Below are 19,624 nucleotides of genomic sequence, written 5' to 3'. Positions count from 1 at the left end.
TTACTGCCTTCTACTTCTGTAGAGCGTAACACACAGGAACCTTCAAGCAAAGCAGACACAAGGAAACCGCTGAAGTGACCTATGGAACACAACTGATCCAAGTCAACAGGTCACAGAAATGCAATTCATTGTGAGAGAGTCCTCGTGTTTTTGATCTCATAGACATATGACCTACCTGACAACTTTAACATTTGAAGGTGAAAGGAAAAACCGTTTTCAAGGGTAAATTAACAGAGGTGATTGCCACACAGGTTATTACACTAACTGAATGGCAGAGATCTCTGGGAAATTGAATGGTCAAAGAGACCGAAAATGGCAATTGAAAATGAACACTTTGGAACTGTACTGGAAGTAGCAAAACACTGCTCTGGTGCAGAGAACCATGAACACTTAGTTTTCCTAATTTCCTGCATGCCAAAATAACATTGTATGATATTCAAAAACATTTAATTTCAAAAATCTTGTGAGGGAAAATGTCTTATCATTCAAGCAAATACTGAATAGATTTCTGCATCATATTCTCTTCTCCCACATGAAATGCTAAAGTGTTGCACTGTGTGTCAAAGTTCTTTACAGACTATGCAATAAACACATATGAACATACCTGCAATTTTGATTTCCACACCCACATATAGAGAATATTAATTGCCATTCATGTTTGATGTCAATGATATCAGCAATGATATCAGTGCAACATGGCACCATAAAATATTTTAGTTTGCCTTAATTATCTGGAAAATATTACCACTGTTAACATAAAGGTAATAATATTTTATCTGCAGCCTCTGTTGAGTAAATCATAAATATGAACCTACGCACTAGAGTCATGCATACATAAAAAGTACTGATGCAATACATATGCTTCGCAGCAGGGTGGAATTTCTAAGCATACTGCATCAAGCATCAATCAGCCTGCTGAGATGGGAAAAGACCCAATCTTCAAATTCCTCAACATCAAAAGACACAATTCAACTGAGTAAAAATTCTGTTTATTGTGATACAATTCCATGGCTCTAAATAAGACAGGAAAGGGTCAAACAAAATCAGTATTATGGGTTTGTGGTAAACCTATTTGAATCAACATTGAATCTAATAATTAACTGACAGTGAGCACTCTTACCAGAAACCACTGATACTACTTCCTCCCCAACCTCTCTTGCATAACAAGTATATTGCAACCTAAGACACAGATACACACAGCTCTATCAAACATGCAGTTCCTTGGTTATTCTCATAATCATTTAAGGAAAGAAACTTGACTTGTTTATATTTAAAGATGAGTAATGTCAATGTTGCGACCTGTGTGAAACCTGTCCCAGGTAAAATGCATACTTATAGGTGAAAAAGTGATGTGAGTGAGGCTGCATAAATGCCAACATGGGTGGTTCCACCCTATGCTTTCAAAGACATGGCAAAGTGAACCAATCAGTGTTTTGCTGTGGATAGAAGTGTCTCTTGATTGGTTCACCCCACTCAGTGATTAACAGCACAAGCTCCACCCAACTACAGTGTTCATGAAACTCCACCATCACTAGGTAAGCCTGCTATTAGCATGTTACCAGTAACTCCTTGAGGATTTTATACTTGACAAGTACAATTCAGAATGCAACAATTTCAGCTTGAAAATTTTTACTGAGAGTTTAGCCATAAGCAGAATCTCATGTTGGTGTTGTTCAACTTATGCTTAGAAACATGCCCACAGTTGATCCAATAAAGCAATAGTACCATGTACAGTGTGAAAATAAATAAAAAAGCAGCAGTCTTTGTGGAGTACTCCTCTTAAATGGCACCTAGGATGTATTGATGAGAATATACATGCAGTTACAAGTGTCAGGTCACACCAAGTGCTCTGGGACCACTGATGTTGGTGTGTGCTTGGGTCATCCAACTAAACACTTTCTCTGGGGTTAATTTCAAGTACTCACTGAATTTTTACAGAAACAAAGAGAAAAAAAAAAAATTAAATACACGTGTTAAGTGTAAGATAGACAACTGAGAATGTTTCAGTGAAGATCCCCAGGTGCCATTTAAGTTGCTATGACCTATGTAACACTACAGATAAAAATGAGCAACTTTTTTAAAATCATGCATAGACAGACAGGCTTGTGCTTGACTGCCCACAGCAACAAAAGTAAAACATCCTTAAAAACATCTGAAGCATTAAGACTTTACTAAAAGCAAGCACTGTCAAGTGTAAATTCATCCATTCTGAATGGAAAAGAAACTGACAGAAGTGCAGGTATTGCCACCAAGTTCAGTACAAATGTTTTTGGGTTTTTTTTTCGTTATGTTATGTGTCTGAATAAGTCCTAAATAAGTCAAACGGGTAGTACATGGTAAAAGTCATTGATACAGGTCCATTATCGCGTACAGTACAGCATTCAGAGTAACAGTACTTGCATTACAGTGGATCGTATTGAAGCTTCCAGTGATTTTTCCAACACTCCCTGTCACACACACAACACCCCAATTTTAAAAAATGACAGTCGTTACAAATGGTCTTGTTATTTCAAAACAAAAAGGCAGTATGATTACACAGGATTAGAATACTTACTGGCATTAAAACTTTTAAGAAATACAAATATGTAAAATTCTATTTAAAAAAACAAATATACAGCTAGGTAACAGAAATGCACCAGGGAGAAAAAGAGAGAGAGCGAGCCAGCAGTTTTAGACGTCCTCCTCGTACGTGTGCAAGTAGGTCTTTAAGGACAGGATCTCTGTGTAATTCCTGTTGGTTTGGCGGTAGAAGTCCAGGCCAGTGAGAATCTCGATGTCCCGCACTCGAGCCGTGTGCATCTTCATCAGCTCCTCCACCCAGGCGGACTCATCCTCAGAGCTCTGCACAACACCCAGAATGCAATGGGGCCACAGGTTCATAATGCTTTATTGATATCAAATTCACTTCCAACTTCTCTTTCAAAAAAGGGAGAAATCAGGTCCTCTTGGTAATACCATGTGCTAAAAGGTGACTAAACATTGCACTTTTGTAGCTAGCTGTCTTTAGTTGATTGACAAACCAACAAACTAAACATAATCAAAATGGCTTAAATATTGTGATGAAACAGTAGTTCAATTTCAATATTAAATGAGTCATTAAAATACATGTACACAGACTGAAAAGGTTTACAGCAGATATCTGTAAAAATGTAGAAATATCCTGCCCAACTGCCATGGTTTGGCAAAGGACTAGGCAGACAATGATATCACCATGCCCAGTGTACTTGGGGTGGGTGGCATGACATGGTGTAAGGACAGTATGACTGAGACTCAGAGAAATAGGGCTTATGTCACCATGGAAAGCACAGATACAGAACTTAGCAAATAACTGAAGTACACCAACCTACCTGTGGAGTAGGACCTAGCTTGATACTCACAGTGTTAGCATGTTAGTGTTCATTAGTATGTTAGTGTTCTCAGAGAGTGGGGAGCTCTATCACAGAGGAAGTCATCCAGTAAAGATGAGATTAAATTTAAGAGGCATCATTTTGAGAATTTAATTTTAACAATAAAAGCAATAAAAACAGGGATTTTCATACTCTCTAGGGCGATATACTCTAAAGATGCTATGCCTGGTAATCCTATGTGATGATCAGTGTGACAAAAAAGCACTCTGTGATCAAAGCCACACTTCAGTGACATGGATCGCATTCACTGAGGGCTAAATTCACTGCTGGAGCAAAAGTACTATGAAATAAAAGGAGCGTATGTTCTCCTTCTCATGTTTTATGGTAGTACTCAGGTATAGTGAGACTGCATTAAGTAGTAGTGCTGTGTTTATGGTGCAACTGCTCCCTCTGGTGGTGCTATGTTGTAGTGCAGCTGTACTCTGTGCTATGTCATAATGCTGTGTTAAGCTCCATCTGTTAGTGCTGTGTTATGTGGTGAGTGTTATATCGAACACGCTGAGGATCACGCTAAGGTAAAAGCGCTGAGTTATGCAGGGCAGGGCAGGTGCCCAGAGCAGACTCACGTTGCAACTCTCATCGTTGTCTGGCCGGTGTGGTAGGATGAAGGAGAAGACGCTGAGTGGGCCGTCACAGGCGTCCACGTCCTGTGTGTAGTCCAGGCAGCTGGTGACCACGCTATAGTAATGAGTGGGCACTGCCACAGGGCCACTCAGGTGCCTGAAACCACAGGAACACATGGTCAGACAGGCCTGGCCAGATCCACAGTCACACAGATCTGATCAGATCAGTGCATGGACTTTTCCTGATGTGTGAAGTCTGCATTTGCTTCCATTAATGACCACAACCTATGCCTCCACTGTAAAGTGAAAAGGGTACATATTTTATACATGTACAAATAACAAATATGTGGAGGCTCTTTTTTAATCAAATATTTTACATACATTATTTGGCTATATTCTTTTATGAAAGAAGTATGTTAGATGGATGATAAAAGGTTCATATTTATCCATCCATATTTACACAGTATACATACAAACCATCTACGGCATTCAAGCTATGGAGTCAACACTTCTGCACTGCAATCTGTCACTTGGTGGTACTAAATCAAGCACATATCCTTGACTGAAAATTTGGCGCTCAGGAACAGGTTTACTACCGGATCTTACGTGCAAAGCACTTGTGGAATCTATTCAGAATTAGTTATTTATGTAATTTGGTAACAGTGTTAGCATAACTCCTGGATATCAACACATTGTACCTTTGCCTTTGGGGCAAATCCTTCATAATTTGTTGTATGCATATTTATAACTGGGGTGAAAGCAAGGAGATTTCGCTAATTGAGCCCATTAAGGTTTCCATAAAATTTACTAAAGCCAATATAAAGGTCAGGCCTCATATCTGCATTTGAATTATGAGACCTAAACAGTGAATGTAAATGCCTGCATTTAGTCATCCTTACTGTTCCATCTTCTCCGCCGTGTCCCGGAGGCCATCATAGTCATAATCGAATATGGGGCCACTAACAACGTTGACCCCATTCCTCTCATTGGCGTAGCGCTTCAGCAGTGTCCTCTGGAAGAAGTTCCACACCCCTGGAGGGAGAGAGAGAGCGAGCGAGAGACGAGATCTGTGAGAAAGCACAGCACCTCCTTACATTGCTTCACTTACCATTACGTATTTTAATTCACCTCACAGGGAAAAGGGAAACTCGCATATGGTTGGTTTATAATGGTGGTGCAATGGTGGTCTGTACACCTCCATATTTGCACAAGTGAATCATTTCAGGTAACCGTGCTCAAAGGTTCAACCCAGTATTCAAAGCTGCAACAACTAATCACAAGTCCAATTTCCACAACACAACTCTGAACGAAAAAAACAAAAACATGTTCTTCAGCAGGGGCGCATAAATTGTGGGTTGTGACCTAACACTAGGTCATGATGAGAAGGATAAGTTTGATGTATGAGGGACATCATCATATGCAGCAATTACATTACTTGCTGCTCCTGCCTTAAGCAAAAATATTACTTGTGTTATTGAGCCATGTTGTTCTGCAGCAATTAAGTAATTTAGGTATTCACCTGACTGGCAGGTTGACACCTGCAGATGATGAAAACTAGAAATGTGGGAGGACTGAAGCTCATAGCTCCAATCCAGAGCAACCCTTAGTGTGCCTTACAACTCAAGAACAACACACAGACCTCAAAAATTAAGCTCAACGGCAAGTATGCGGGATTTACTGCAAGGAAATATTGGCCAGAATTTTCTGCTTTGAAAAACAAAACAAAACGGTGTATTACCAACAGTTCATCACGCTAGAACAGAACAATGGATTTGTGTGTTTATTAAAAGATTAAAAGGAACATTAAGTTTTGGTGAAACAGCAAAGCTGCTGTACAAGAAACAAAAAAACATTATCTTCAGGTTTTTGTTTTGAACAAATTCTTTCATTTTACATTCTTTGCAGTACTTCACTGATGCGTAAGACAACTTGTTGGGTAACAAAAAAAGGCTTCACTAACAATGTTTTTGACTAAACTGTACTGAACAGTTTATGTTTGGGAAACAGCACAGAACCAGCAGGGAAACAGGAAGAAAAATTCCAGTCATTTTGATAGCTCAAACTATTAGGAACCATCAGGAGTCTGTGTTCATTACTCTCATAAATCCACAGCGAAAGCTGACTGTTACTAATTAAGTCTCATATAAGGGGGGGGGGGGGGGGGGGGGGGAGGTGAACCCGCTAATCACAACATCCTCTTCTGGGCATGTCTGTGTGTGGGCATTGTTCTGCCTGCTGGACTCCTTCCCACAGGGAGAACAATCGGTGCAAGGAACGGCAACAGCGCCACACACTGGCCCCTTTCACCAACCTGAGGTCATCAGACCGGTCGACCGCTGCCAAATCCCTGCCCCCCTCCACCCCCCAACCCCCCCCCCTCCCGGCCTAGCAGCACAGGACGTTCACTAACTCCCACCCCCCACCGACTCCCAGCAGCAAATTTCAAACAGGGTACGCAAGACTGAAAGTTCTGTAAAGCAGGCACACGTTTCAGCTGAATGGAGGGACTCAGCTTGACAGACTCATTAAAAAAGGCATACTCACTCTTGAACGCCGGGTACATCGGAACAGTGTTTGTGATTAGTTTGGCATCGTATCTTGTTTCAGGGGACGAGGCCAGCTCTGTCAGGAAATAATTTTTTTTTCAACTCAGATGAACATTATGAAACCTTACTAAATAATCTGCTTAACAGGCAACAGGGGGCATTAAAAATGCAAATTAGCAAATATGTATTAAATTTTATTTTTCATTTCATGTCCACCAAACTTATGATGTGTTTAAGAAGAATCAGTTAATACGCACTTAAATTTGTCAAAGTGAAAAGCAAATAAGCAATAACGGTCACAATCCTCTGAACTAACGCCTTGGCATGGCGTTGCTTGAGTGTTTCATGACCTAAAAAGCTATGCTATCATGGATTTTGGACCCTGGCAGCAGCAGGATGGGACAAAGGCTACAGGCTAAACAAGGGTTTGGGGATTGGGACATCATTTAACACCTACCCTGCCAAAAAAAGTGTGCCACGCAAAAGAAACTAAATTCAGCTTTAGCGGTTAGGCTGACTGCCCTCATCCCTTTTTTCCCCCAACCTTTTTCATTGGAAATTATCATTCTTACACTGTTACCCATTTAATTAAGCTACAGCACAATAATCCAAGTGTAACCTGGCCACTACACTGTAGTGCTATCCACGTGATTGTATAGCTTTCATGAGTTTGCCAAAACCAAGAGTGAATCTTCACCTGGAGGAAAGAGGAAGCCATAGGAGATGTGTTGCTGGGATTCATAGCCATTGCAGGACTGACTGTAGGCAGAGGACATACGAATGTCAGGCCTCACGCAGTGGCTCACGGACTCAGGAAGAGGTGTAACATTTACCTGAAAGATAAACTCTCCATTACAAATCAAGTGGGTGCTAATATTGGCATGGTATAGCATTCGTGCACTACTTCAGTGTTATCATATTCTCATGTCATCAGAATAGACCACATTATCACATCATGTCATGACACCGCCACAGCAACACATTAATATTGTGAGAATGTTGTGTGTCAGCTACGAGATGACCGGGCGCATTACCTGATTAGGCACTGTGTATGACGTCCACAGGGGCATAGCCAGTTCCTCACTGTACCCACTGATAAAGTCCATGTGGTGGAGGAGGCTGTAGTTTGTTTGGAAAAGAACTGCTGGTCGACCGTATGGGAGATTTCTGGTGTCTGTAGAACCATTGACAAAGAGAGCAAATATAATAATTAAAAAGGGCTGGGCAGTACTAGCCAGGCACAAATTTCTTGAATATGAAACAGCAGAAAGAGCATGAACATTGGCATGGCCCTGTGAGATGGAATACAGTACAATGAGTGATTTGAGCTAACATGCATATCATAGTCACTCTGACTTTGCACATTGATGTCTCCCATGACATTCCTCAGAAATTATACCCTTACAATATGTCGTAAATCTGTGTTTATTTCCCACAATAGTCATTGCCTTCAGGCCATTGTCTTAAATCATCCTTCCATCCCTCGAGTTCGTCTGAGTGGGGTACTGTCGTAAGTGTGTCCTGGCGGCAACTCAATGGACATCAGTGTGCATCAATTGACATCAAATATGGAAAATACCTTCAATGGAAAGTGTGGCCTATTTGGCAGTCACAGAAAAATAGGAAGATTCAGGAAGCAGGAAGGGCAAGAAAGCTGGGGACAATAACTTTTCAACAACAGCATAACAAATAACAAACAGGAGTCTTACCATTTGAGGCTTCCCTGAAGCTTTGACTAAGCCCATTCAGTTCATTCTGCAGAAGACAAGAGCCACAGAGATCTAAGGTTTTAGCCTCGGTTGGTAACTCTGAAACAACTGTAACACATTAGAGCTCCAACTCAACTGCCAGAGCATTATGTTCCCACAGAGGCTAGATTATGCAGTAATTACCAGATTACTGCAGTAAAAGACTGCAAATGCACTTCATCCATACGAGTCAAATTCAAGACAAGAATCCAAATGCACATGGTAACATAATCCTGCTATATTCTCAGCAATATTTTTATTTACCAGGGGCTAAATCACAAGACAGATTATGTCTGCATTTGTTTAAAATGGAATAAAGGTGGCCTTTCTGTGTGTGGTTGTATAAACTGCTGCCTCCGCTGACCTGGTCGTCACAGCTACAGCCAAGGTCATCAGGGACAGCCAGGGCAGGGTCTAAAGGGGAGGGTTCAGACACCTCCTGCAGCTGGGTGGGGTGGTAAGAGGGGCTTTTTAACATGTGGTTCAGACTGCCGTGGGTACCATTGTTAGGAGCAGGCTCCAAGCCCAGGAGATCTGTGGTGACAGCAACGAGGGAAAAAATTCAACTGAAACAGCACATGATTTGACACCTCAAGCTGAAACAAAAAAATTAACACATACAATCTTACCACACATGACATTGTAAAGTTCAATGTTTTCAAAAGCCGGCACTTGTGTCTTGTATTTGAAACTAGGTCCGTAGCCCAAAAATATTGTCTGAAAATTTAAAAAGAAAAGGAGATCAACTTATTTTGTGTATTACCCACACAAAAATTCAAATTAATTTCAGCCATGACTAAACAAGGACATTCTGAGCAGTCAAAACTGTATTAGAATTGTAATTACATAAGCAATAATACAAAATGTGAAAAAAAATTAAAAAATACACATTCTAGTTGACCATAATCAAAGAAACTACTCACCCGCATGCTGTTGATCTTGTTGTCATAACCATGGTCACCAGAAAAGCCACATTTCCCAGGATGCTTCTTATTTTCAGGGGTTTTCCTGCAACGCACGCCACATAGCCTCCTCAGTCACACTGTCCTCACTTTTATCCAGACAAATATTCTCTTAAAGCTTAAATCTGATTAATTTTAAATAACTAAAAGGTAAACTACTCAGACTGAGCTGTCACTCAATCCTTTAATGTAACTTCTATGGGAAAAACTCCTCCACATTGGTTCCAGTACAGAGGACACATGTACTGAGAGCTTGTCCTGACTACTGTTAGGACAAAAAATGATGATTTGAATAAAGGAGAAGAGAAAAATGCACTACCTTGCAACATGCCATTTTCTCTCAACCAGCAGGTGGACGTCCTCAATTCTCCGGTTGTTGGCATAGTGTAAACGCTTTGGGAGGTGTTGTTTCAGGTATGGCTTAAAGTGCTGACTTGGCATTTTACACTGAGGAAGCAGCATTGGATTAACTGTACTTAGTTTTTCCAATTACAATAATTTCATCAGCCAAAACAAATATTGTAAAATGTGTTGCATAAGTCTTTCCTTGGCATCCTCCAGAGATGCTAAGAAGGGAGTATATGTACTAGTAGATTTCAATGGAATTTTCAGGAATTCAGAAATTTCACAAGTCTCAAAATGAATGACAGATTAATGAATGACAAATAGGTATGACATATAACACACTGAACCTTATGGCATTTAACTTTCTGGTATAAAATTACATTAAATACACAGAGTAATAATGAATCATGTTATTGTGTGTGTGTTTGTGTTAAGTGTGGTACAACATTCCTGTGTAGACTGATCAAAGAGATTCATTTAAGAAATCAAGAGGCTACAAGCAACTGGATATAAAAATGTACTCACTGTGAGATTTGCAACAACTTCTTTTGGATCAACTGAAAAAGTTGTGCAAGAAATGTCAAACAAAATTAATCAGAACAGAAAAAGGATTTCCTCCTATGTTATTCAATAGCAATTTTGCCGTACCATGTCTGCAGAATAACACATATATGTAATTTTACATATAATCAGCCCTGTAAAAAGAGTACCTTTCTTCCTTTTTTACTTTTAATGTGCAAAGCCTTAGGATCATGCTAAACATATTACTCAGAATACAACACAAAATGCCAACACTCCCAATTTCAATTACTTGTGTGGACTCAAAAGTACAACTGACGCATTACAACCCCTCTAGGAATGATAAGTGAGTCCTTAATAACATTAAAAAAACCCATTCATTGCACAAAGTGTACTTTTCAAGGCTTAAAGATATTGTACATTTCTCATTTTTATCTCATCTGGCACTTTGTTATGCGAACTACTCAAGGACTTTGACCTGTGCTTGAGAAACCTCCTTTTGCTTGTGGTCTTCTGAATTATTTAAGACTCACATTTTGAAGTGTTGGGATATCGGGACCGGATCCTTCCAAGAGATCCAGGTATCAAAATAATGTCATCCACATTCAGGGGATATGAACTCAGGAACTCAGTTCTATCACAATGGGCCTCTTCCATTCCTGTGGGTAAAAATATAAACATGCATTGAATACACATGCCAAACTTGTTAAAATGTGTAAAAATTCTCCTCTGTATTTTATTTCATTTATTGTACGCCAACAATAAGCATGCAAGACCCCCTAATGTGAAAAAATCTTTCACTATACTGCACTAAAACAAAAAATGAACGTCTCAATAAAATAAGAAGTGTAGCTTCTTCAGTAAATCGAAGATTGGATGGTATTGATAAAAACACAACATGACACAGTATGGAGGACTGAAGGGTTCATTACCATGGTCTCCGACCAAGATGATGTTAACACAACGGTGCAGTTTCATCTGTTTCAGACCGTCCATCAGCTGCCCAATGATCTTATCAATCTCTTTCAGGGGATTGTTCAGCTGTATCACAGAAAAGCAGATGCAGACATTTGTCAAAGGGCAGTGACATCATTTAAATGAACATTGTTCATTTAAATATTCATTGCATTTGGAGGTCATGTTCATCACTTCTCAAAGCAATTGACAGAGACAGAGAGAGAGACAGTGAGAGAGAGAGGGATAGAGAGAGCAAAAGAGAGAGAGAGAAAGAAAAGTGTTCACTACTTAAATGTACAAATGTACAAATACACATATTTACATGAAACGTCTATGCGTGAAACTGGGAATACTGTCAGCACACTGAGGCTACTACCCCCTAGTATTGCCAAAAGAGTAACATGGCATATGGCATCTTTAAGGACGATACTGTAGGATATCGTTTAATCTCTTTCAAAACACAGTACCTCCTATACCACAGTACCTCCACAAGAAAGAGCTCTAAATTGTAAATCTAAATTGTAAACCACAGCCTTTTGAGCAGTAACCTAATTTGACTTAATTTTACTCACATTCAAGCAGAAACTAGGCCCAGGCTTCCTGGTGTCTGCGGTTTGGCAAGAGATGTCTATTAGGTGGGATTTCTGGTCTTATATCAATGGATTTTATGCTTAAGAGAGCTCACCGAGGCTAAATTCATGGTACGGTGAAAAAGACCAGAAGCTACTACTATCCCAGCTAAGTAAACAGAATGAAACCAACTGAAAAAGAGCTTTTTTTGCTGACATTTTGAATGGAAGCCAATTCATGTTTTTGCCCTCCTTTTTAGCAGGCACTCCACCACAGAGTACTTGCCTGTTGGTCAATGAGAACAGCTTACCTCTTTGCTCATGGGGCCCAGTTTGTGGCCAAAGGTATCAGGCTGCTCAGAGTGGACTGCATACACATAGGGCCTGAAATGACACACAAATACTGCCTTTACCGTAGCTGCAATAAAAATGCTGTGGAAGAATTAGCACAAGTGCTTCTTCTCACATTCCACACAGTAAGACACCAGTCCTGAACATGCAAATGGGTGAGACATTCAAATAAGGCATTTGTGACAAAGATGCACATGTTTGTCTCTTCTTGTGTACTGTACCTTAACAAATAAGCACCCAGCTCGAGTACAGGACAAAGTGTCTGTTTCTGTTAGATCAGAGCAAACAACGGTATGTGGCTTGTATGTGGCTTGTCCCATCCTACGCACTTTAATTTACCGATGATTTGCGGTCTAGAACAGAAAGTCAGATCTCACCTCTCCTCATCAGGCAGGTGGAGCCACTGCAGTATGGTCAGCACTCTTCTCTCTAGGGGAATCACCCTGTCCAGACAACACATTCTCCTTATTTTACCATCACATCCTGGTACTGGTCATTTAGGAAAAATGCAAACGGCAGAGTTACGGAAAATATAATGCATAATTTATCATACATGCAGGCTTGTTTTGCAGTACACCTCTTATTTTATAAAGCCTATAATGATGCAAACCATAAATCAACAGTGCATATGGCAATTTTCTCCTACTAACATGATCCAGTACAGGCAGCCAAGACCTGAGGAACAAGCTTTTCCTTAAAATTTCAACAGTGAACCTCTCTTAACCCGCCAAGAACTCTCTTATGTCCACATTAAATCTGACCATGATGTATTTTCCCCTTAACTTTGAATTGTGCATTTAGACAGTCTTGCCGGAGAAAAGCCCTTGAATTTCCTTGTAAAATGCCTCTCCATAGGTGTAGAATCGGCTCATCAAAGCTCCCGAAACCCTAACCCACATGTGCGTTTTCTTTGAGAACATCTTTACCCAATAAGATTATATTCACGGGAATGGCGTCATCAAACGGATCCGACACAGTTGGTTACTCCACACTGAGGGGAGTCACAACTAAGGCCTGGGAAGTCCAGAGACACGCAACTTTTATGTAAACGGGTTCATTCGCACAAGCTGCCAGCACATCAAGTCCAGATCTCCCCCCTCTATGCATCCGAAGATCAATGGCTCCTGTGTCCCTGTATGTGGGGGCCTTTGTTCTGATCGCTCGGCTGATACAGCAGCCCACACAAGACCATGTGCGCGACCCAACAAGCACACACGTGTCATTTCATCCCCTAAATAGAACCAACAGTGTGATGAGTGATTGCAGCGCAGCACAGACTTAACAGCAGCATACCTTACTTAGAAAAAAAGAAAATCTAAGAGGACATAAAACTCCGGTCTCAACTTTTAAGTTGAGACACTGATATTTTTTCAGAGAACAGCCTTTGGCGCCCTTTAAATGATTGATTTTTAGGAGGGTTTACACCGCAGCAAGATGAGGGAGAGGTCTGGTAAGTTCATTACATACATGGGACAAATGCAAATCCATACATCCATAAATCTAAAAAAGCAGAACAGAATGAACTTACATGGGCCAGAAAAAGGTTCCTGCTTTCACTCCTTGCTTCACTGATGTTATCCATATCTAGAGACATGAAAAGCTCTTAACTATCCAACAATAATATCCTTTACATACTATTTTCACAAGAAATGCAAGCATAGGTGCTGGCTTCAGCGCAGATGTTAATAAATGCTAATAAAAGGACAACAAACATGCAATTGAATGCGAACAAAAATCACTTCAGGAAGTTTGGACTTATTGTACTCAATAGGTCTTTCTTTCAAAAGCCTTCACTTACTCCAGCACACCATGAACTTTGGCTGATATCCAAAACTATCAAGACAGTCCTGCCAGTTATGAGCATATTAAAGTAAAAAAAACAGTCAGGGTGCACAGAAAACATTTTGGCTTTTTTTCAAAAGCCTGGGGCAAGCACTAAGGGCAAGGGCAGCACAGACACTCACAGGCTGACCTCCCCACCAGCGATGGTTCAGTTTCTCTCGACCTCTGAGAAAGAAATGGGCATCAAACACGGGGTCATACATGGAATTACCCACAATCCCGTGGGATTCAGGATAAAGGCCCTGCAAAGAAGAGATGAAAGTGCTTTAATCCAGGATTTACCACACAAGATTGTACTGATTACACCAAAATGATTGAACTGGCCAGATGCATACCGGACAGCACTCCAAGTAACACAACCAACTCTGAAGTCTAAAGGAATCACAACATACAGTGTGCTCTCACGTAACAGCTGACATACATGATACTCAATTCAAAGACATTCAAGAAAAGATGGGAAACAAACCGTAGCAAGTGTATACAAATTGGGGAAGGTTTTGCTGGGGTACACAGGTCTCATATAGGGCGCATGAGTGCCGCATGTTCCTAAAATATTCCAGATAATACAGCAATAAATATGACATCCAAATAAGTTAAGTATGCATACACAACACAAACATTTCACAATGGAACTGACCTATATGGTCTATCCTAAGGCTATTCCCAGGTCCATGATCAATGGTTCTCAACTGGTGGTCCAATTAGCACAGGCGCCTAGGTTGTCTGACATGGACCAGTGGAGAATATGGCTGACGGCTATGGCATTTTATGAGGGAGAGTGATTAACTGTTTTATAATGTGAGTAAGGAAATGGAGCAGCAAAAGCCGGGTAGCAATATAACTTAGGAACATTACTCATTCAGAAAAAAAGAGTCTGGAATTCAGTCAAACCGCTAATCGCCTGCTAATCACTAATTACTTCACCGGGTGTTAAGAACAATCTTGAATGGGATTTAAAAAAACAATAGGGTAGTCTGTTCTTCTCAGAGTTTTTAACATCCACATTATCCCTTGAGATTCATGACCTCATCTATTCCTTTTCACCAAATCTCTGAACACCTCTGCTTTTTTGGTCACACACAACATATGGTAGCTGTTAGAAAATGGAAATTCAGACATATTTTTTCATATCTGTTTAGTGGAAGATTGGTAGTTTGATGAGTTATAGTCGTGCAAATGAAGCCAATATTTAAAGACGGGTGGTAAAAGTCACAGAGCTAGCACCCACAATGCAATTGCAGCTCCATGTTAAGCAGTGAATGGGTCACACTGTTGCACGGTAAGTGGTAGCTCTAATAGTCCCCTATTTGTACTGCCTAATGTCCCAGTGCGCTGTGCAGGCGGAAAGCTCTTACTTAGTTTGTCCATATTGGGGATCACGGTGCTGCCCTTTTTCAGGTATGAAGCTCTGTACCCATCCACTGACATCATGATCAAAGGGGGGCGGACAAAGCTGGACACACACACACAAAGACACAGTTATTTACCTCCAACACTGTAAACTCCCTTAACATGGCCCATCCTGCATCTGAGAGGCCTCAATTAGTAACCTGCTACTAATCACTGTGCAAAGACACTGTAGTGTCTTTGTGGATATCTGTTTCTTATACACGGAGACAAATATTAACACTGTGAACACTGTCGTCTTATTGTCAACCCTCTAAGATGCCACTGTGTGTGAATGTCAGGAGAAGAGTGTGGTATGTTCATGGGGTATAGCAGGAATGTTTCGGGTGTTGTGTGCCAGTGACCACTCACCCAGCAGGGCAGTCTGGAGTCTCAATCTCCTCACACTCATCCTCCACCCATGAAGTCCCCCCTGCCAGAGAGAGGCATGGTCACACCACGCCACCACTCAGCACCACACCCTGGTACATACTGCACAGCCTACAGATTCACTCTAAAGTTCACACTGCCAAACCCATCCCAAAGGCAAAAACCTCCACTGTTACAACCTGCAAGTGCGTGTCTTACAACCATAATGCACAGCAGCAACAACATGTGAACCCCACTTCACCATTACTGTACAAACTGGGAAACATGAGCATGTGCATCTTTATGAGTCTTTACTTTATGCTGCAACAGGTTAACATCAAACACACATGGGTCAATGGGTCAATGGATCGATAAATCCGATGGCACAACCGGCCCTGAATTGGACTGGAATTAAGTTCACTTTAGTTAACTCTGCTTGAGCTGTACTGGCTGACTTTGGTCTGTGAGTCCAGCTGTGTTTAACGCAATATATCACACCGCATTCACTAAGGGCTCTTACTATACTGAAACAGTTTCAACTAATGTTAACATAGTCAAGCACTTTGGGAAAAAAAACTCACTGGAATTTTGTTAGCAGTGCCAGAGAATTAAGCTTACATGTCTCTCCCTGCTCATGACATCAACAAGAAAACTCTTCGGCTAAAAGTTTAACATTCTGTGTTTTCAGCTGTTCCCTGAATATAGTGCACCTCACAGGAACAGGAAACTCTTGAAGTAGCCTTCAGTTCTCCTTTTCTACAGGTTAATTAAAAAAAAAAACTAAAATCAATTTCAAGCTCCTGTCAGACAAACAGATCAAGTAATATTTGTGAAGACAGATTTCAGAGAGGGGTCTTCAATGAGTGTGGGTGAGTGAGGTGCCCTTCAATGAGTGTAGAAGAGCCTTTCACGGAAGAAAGCACACAGGCAGTCACCTGTGCAGACCGCCATGTAATTGGTGCAGCAGTCTCCTTTCTCCAGGCAGTCCTCGGAGCAGTGGCAGGCGTGATCGTCATTCCTGGTTTCTCCACACCGCTCTTTAGTGCACTCAAATCCCCCCCCTGATGACAGCGATGAGCACTCAAATTAATAATTTACACGTTGCATTACAGCCTAGCGTAATCCTTTTCTGATGGCAGGCATCAAATCCACTCGTCATGATCTCTTAAGAATCATGAGCTCCTACAGTCTAAACAATCACACGGCTCTATCGACAACATTTATTTGGAATGAGAACACAATCCATTGTATTCTGAATAAATCCTAGCATGGAGATTTCATTTAACACCAAATCATATCATTTACAGAGAAACAGGCATTCTTAAAAAGCCTCTCTTCCATTTGGTAACCGGTTTAAAACGTGCGGTTTCACTCCAGGACCAGAATGAAGTGGTTTGCGAAAAGTTGACAGAACATTACAAATGTGACTCACCGGTTTTCAAGCAGTGCTCATCAAAATCTTGGCAACAGCTGATGTAGGTTTTGCATAAATTGTCACAGCGACAGTGAGGAGGTTCAGCTTCATGTAGCTCAAAGCACCTGCCCTTGCACGATCCTGATGACTTTACCCATGGGGAGTCTGAAGGAACTGTCATTAGACACACACACATATGACATCAGCTGGAGGCTGCTCACAATGGCCAAGAAGCTCAAATGAAATCTTACAGCTACCCATGCTACAGTGTGGCATGATTACACATTGCACTGACAAAGATCGATCCACCACAGCTCAATTTTAAAATTAGTCCGTGGCCACCAAGATCACCTGAGCACTCTGTCACAGGCAAAGTTAAGCTTGTCAATGGTTATGCTACAGTCAACATTTTTCCCTTTCCTTTCATCTTTTACACACTGAGCAGAAAACCTGGAGCACGGTGGGAAAACCACTTTGCACAGCCTAATCCTGTGTCCAGCCAGAAATGACGAAACATTTTGCCAAATCCATCACCAACAAAATGAAGACCGAACACAGTAGGGGAGACACAGAACATTGTGTTCTACAATTAACTATACATTGCCCTAAATTTGTTTACACTGATCACCATATTATCATAAAACATCAAATCTGATTTTTATTGTACTGCTTACAAGACTGAGGGGGAAAACATTATTACTGCTAAGAACCTGTGAGTATAGTAAGGACCAGAGAACTACAGCCACTGTCTCTTAGTATACCCTGTTGTATTAAAAACAGCAACTCAAATGTGTCCATCTTACCTTTAGCATGTGATATACTGTCCTCCCACTCTCCAGGTCGCCGTGCTTGAAAAACATATCCCAAACAAACACTGGAGCCAGCGAGGAAGGAGAGGGTGTGGAGAACCTAGCAATAATAAACAAGCAGAATCCAAATAAACCATTAAAACATCTAGTAACCTGCTATCACATATTGAGTCCAAGAATAACGAATGAATTCAACTCCTATGTGCAGATAAAATGAATTATGAGACAGACCTAATGATAAAAAAATCTCCCGTGGGAATAGAAAGAAAATCAGCTACAGACTAGGTTTATTGTGTCTCTCTATAGATTAATCTAACACTAATCTTCTCTAGGCAGACGAGCACCTTTTGAGTTTATACTTTGGAACTTGATTGGAATCACAGTTTTATGTTGTTCCATTAGCCAGGAGCCAGTAGACCCCATTCGCTGTCATGTCCGCAACAGATGCCTACACAGACCCACTGACCCTCACATTGCTTTGGTGAGCAAAGAAGTTACATAGTGCCACACAGGTGATTTGATAATCAGAGAACGTGAACAGCTATGTCTAGGGCAACAAAGGCAAAATGACAACTTCCAGGTCCACTTAAAACATGCTCTTTTAAAATTCTGCTCTGCTTCTGACAGCTTCTTGGGAAGTTGTTGCCAACAGTCCAAAAGAGACTGAAGATTCACGTGCAGCTGGTGGCCAGCAGCAACCTTGAAATGTTGCCAATTCAAATACGCATTAGCTGTCTAATAACACAACATTTACTGGATAGGGTCGGTCTGGAGATATAATTCAACGTAACCTAACCGTGTTTAAGGTGGACTACTGTCACTCGGAATTATTCATTTCAAGTTTACCAGCCTTCCTACCCACCCACGCAAAATAAAATACGATCGTTATCATTTTTAACAGTTGCGGGAAATCAACAGAGCTTCAAAATCAAGACACTCGTAGGTGAAAGTAGAAAGATCGCCATTAGCCCAATACAGGAATCCGTGAGGGACGGGGTGTTCAAATTTCTTAGAAGGTTAGGGTAATATCTGTGCGTCTCCTCGCGAAATTCGCAGTTTAGAGAAGAGCACCGCGCACTTGGGAGTTGTTAGCATTAATGATTAGCTAATGAGAGAGCCCACATGTTTACCTCTAGAGTAAACACCTGGGTCTGACACAACCAGACAGTAATTTTATACCAGCTGCAGAAGAACTGTTTAACATGACATGGCATGCTGTACGCGAACACATACCACTTGCCCACCAGGCATAACGTTATATAGGCTTTTTTAGATGTACTTGCGAAATTCAGACTATCTGCAAGTTTCCGACGCGTGTGAAGCAAAGTACACTTCACTTTGCATCCCCGATCAATAGGTAACATACTTTCTAATCGACAGCAGACGCAAAACTTGGGTTTAATATAAAGCACTGCAATTGCTTCACTTAAGCAAAAGAGCACTCGGAAACTTGCTAGCAAACATACTTAGCAAAAGACACTGATTTGCATCAAAGAAACTCGGAGCAAAAAATAATCTTACCGTACCAGTTTCCCCAGTATCATGTTCCAAGAGTTGTATTCTTCCTTTCTCACTCTCGGCGAGGTCGTTTCTGACCTGTTACAACTCCTAAAAACGCCCTAAACCGATGGTCAAAGCGAGAGTGCTGCTCTCTCCGTTCCGTTGTTTACCTTGTTAAATTCGCTTTTCACTGCTAGCCAATGCAGATGAAGTAATGGTGACAGCTGCCCTCAGGGACAATGGTGCCATTGGTCGATCAGATGTTCTTTAGACGAAGTCAGCACTCCAGCTGGGGGGTTTTGCTGCTACGCAAGACCTGACAGTTGTCAGACCAAAT

General features: G+C 41.1%; 1 protein-coding gene across 1 annotated transcript; it reads right to left on the bottom strand.

Annotated features, from left to right (window-relative positions):
• Positions 1–1,011: 1,011 nt before the first annotated feature.
• LOC118796396 (ectonucleotide pyrophosphatase/phosphodiesterase family member 2-like) lies at positions 1,012–19,597 on the bottom strand. Its single transcript, XM_036555249.1, has 25 exons — positions 19,314–19,597; positions 17,782–17,887; positions 16,997–17,152; positions 16,500–16,625; positions 15,568–15,628; positions 15,165–15,262; positions 14,276–14,355; positions 13,932–14,051; positions 13,496–13,551; positions 12,345–12,410; positions 11,928–12,000; positions 11,023–11,131; positions 10,624–10,749; positions 10,097–10,128; positions 9,546–9,673; positions 9,188–9,272; positions 8,894–8,981; positions 8,629–8,798; positions 8,226–8,271; positions 7,551–7,690; positions 7,214–7,349; positions 6,515–6,592; positions 4,870–5,002; positions 3,974–4,127; positions 1,012–2,841 (listed from the first exon to the last, which is right to left on the bottom strand). The coding sequence occupies exons 1-25, from the start codon at positions 19,329–19,331 to the stop codon at positions 2,671–2,673; spliced, it is 2,556 nt and encodes an 851-aa protein (XP_036411142.1). The 5' UTR covers positions 19,332–19,597; the 3' UTR covers positions 1,012–2,670.
• Positions 19,598–19,624: the final 27 nt, after the last annotated feature.

The sequence above is a fragment of the Megalops cyprinoides genome, chromosome 21 (genome assembly GCF_013368585.1).
Source record: "Megalops cyprinoides isolate fMegCyp1 chromosome 21, fMegCyp1.pri, whole genome shotgun sequence".
NCBI classification, from domain to species: domain Eukaryota; kingdom Metazoa; phylum Chordata; class Actinopteri; order Elopiformes; family Megalopidae; genus Megalops; species Megalops cyprinoides.
This window is presented reverse-complemented; position numbering and strand designations above follow the sequence as displayed.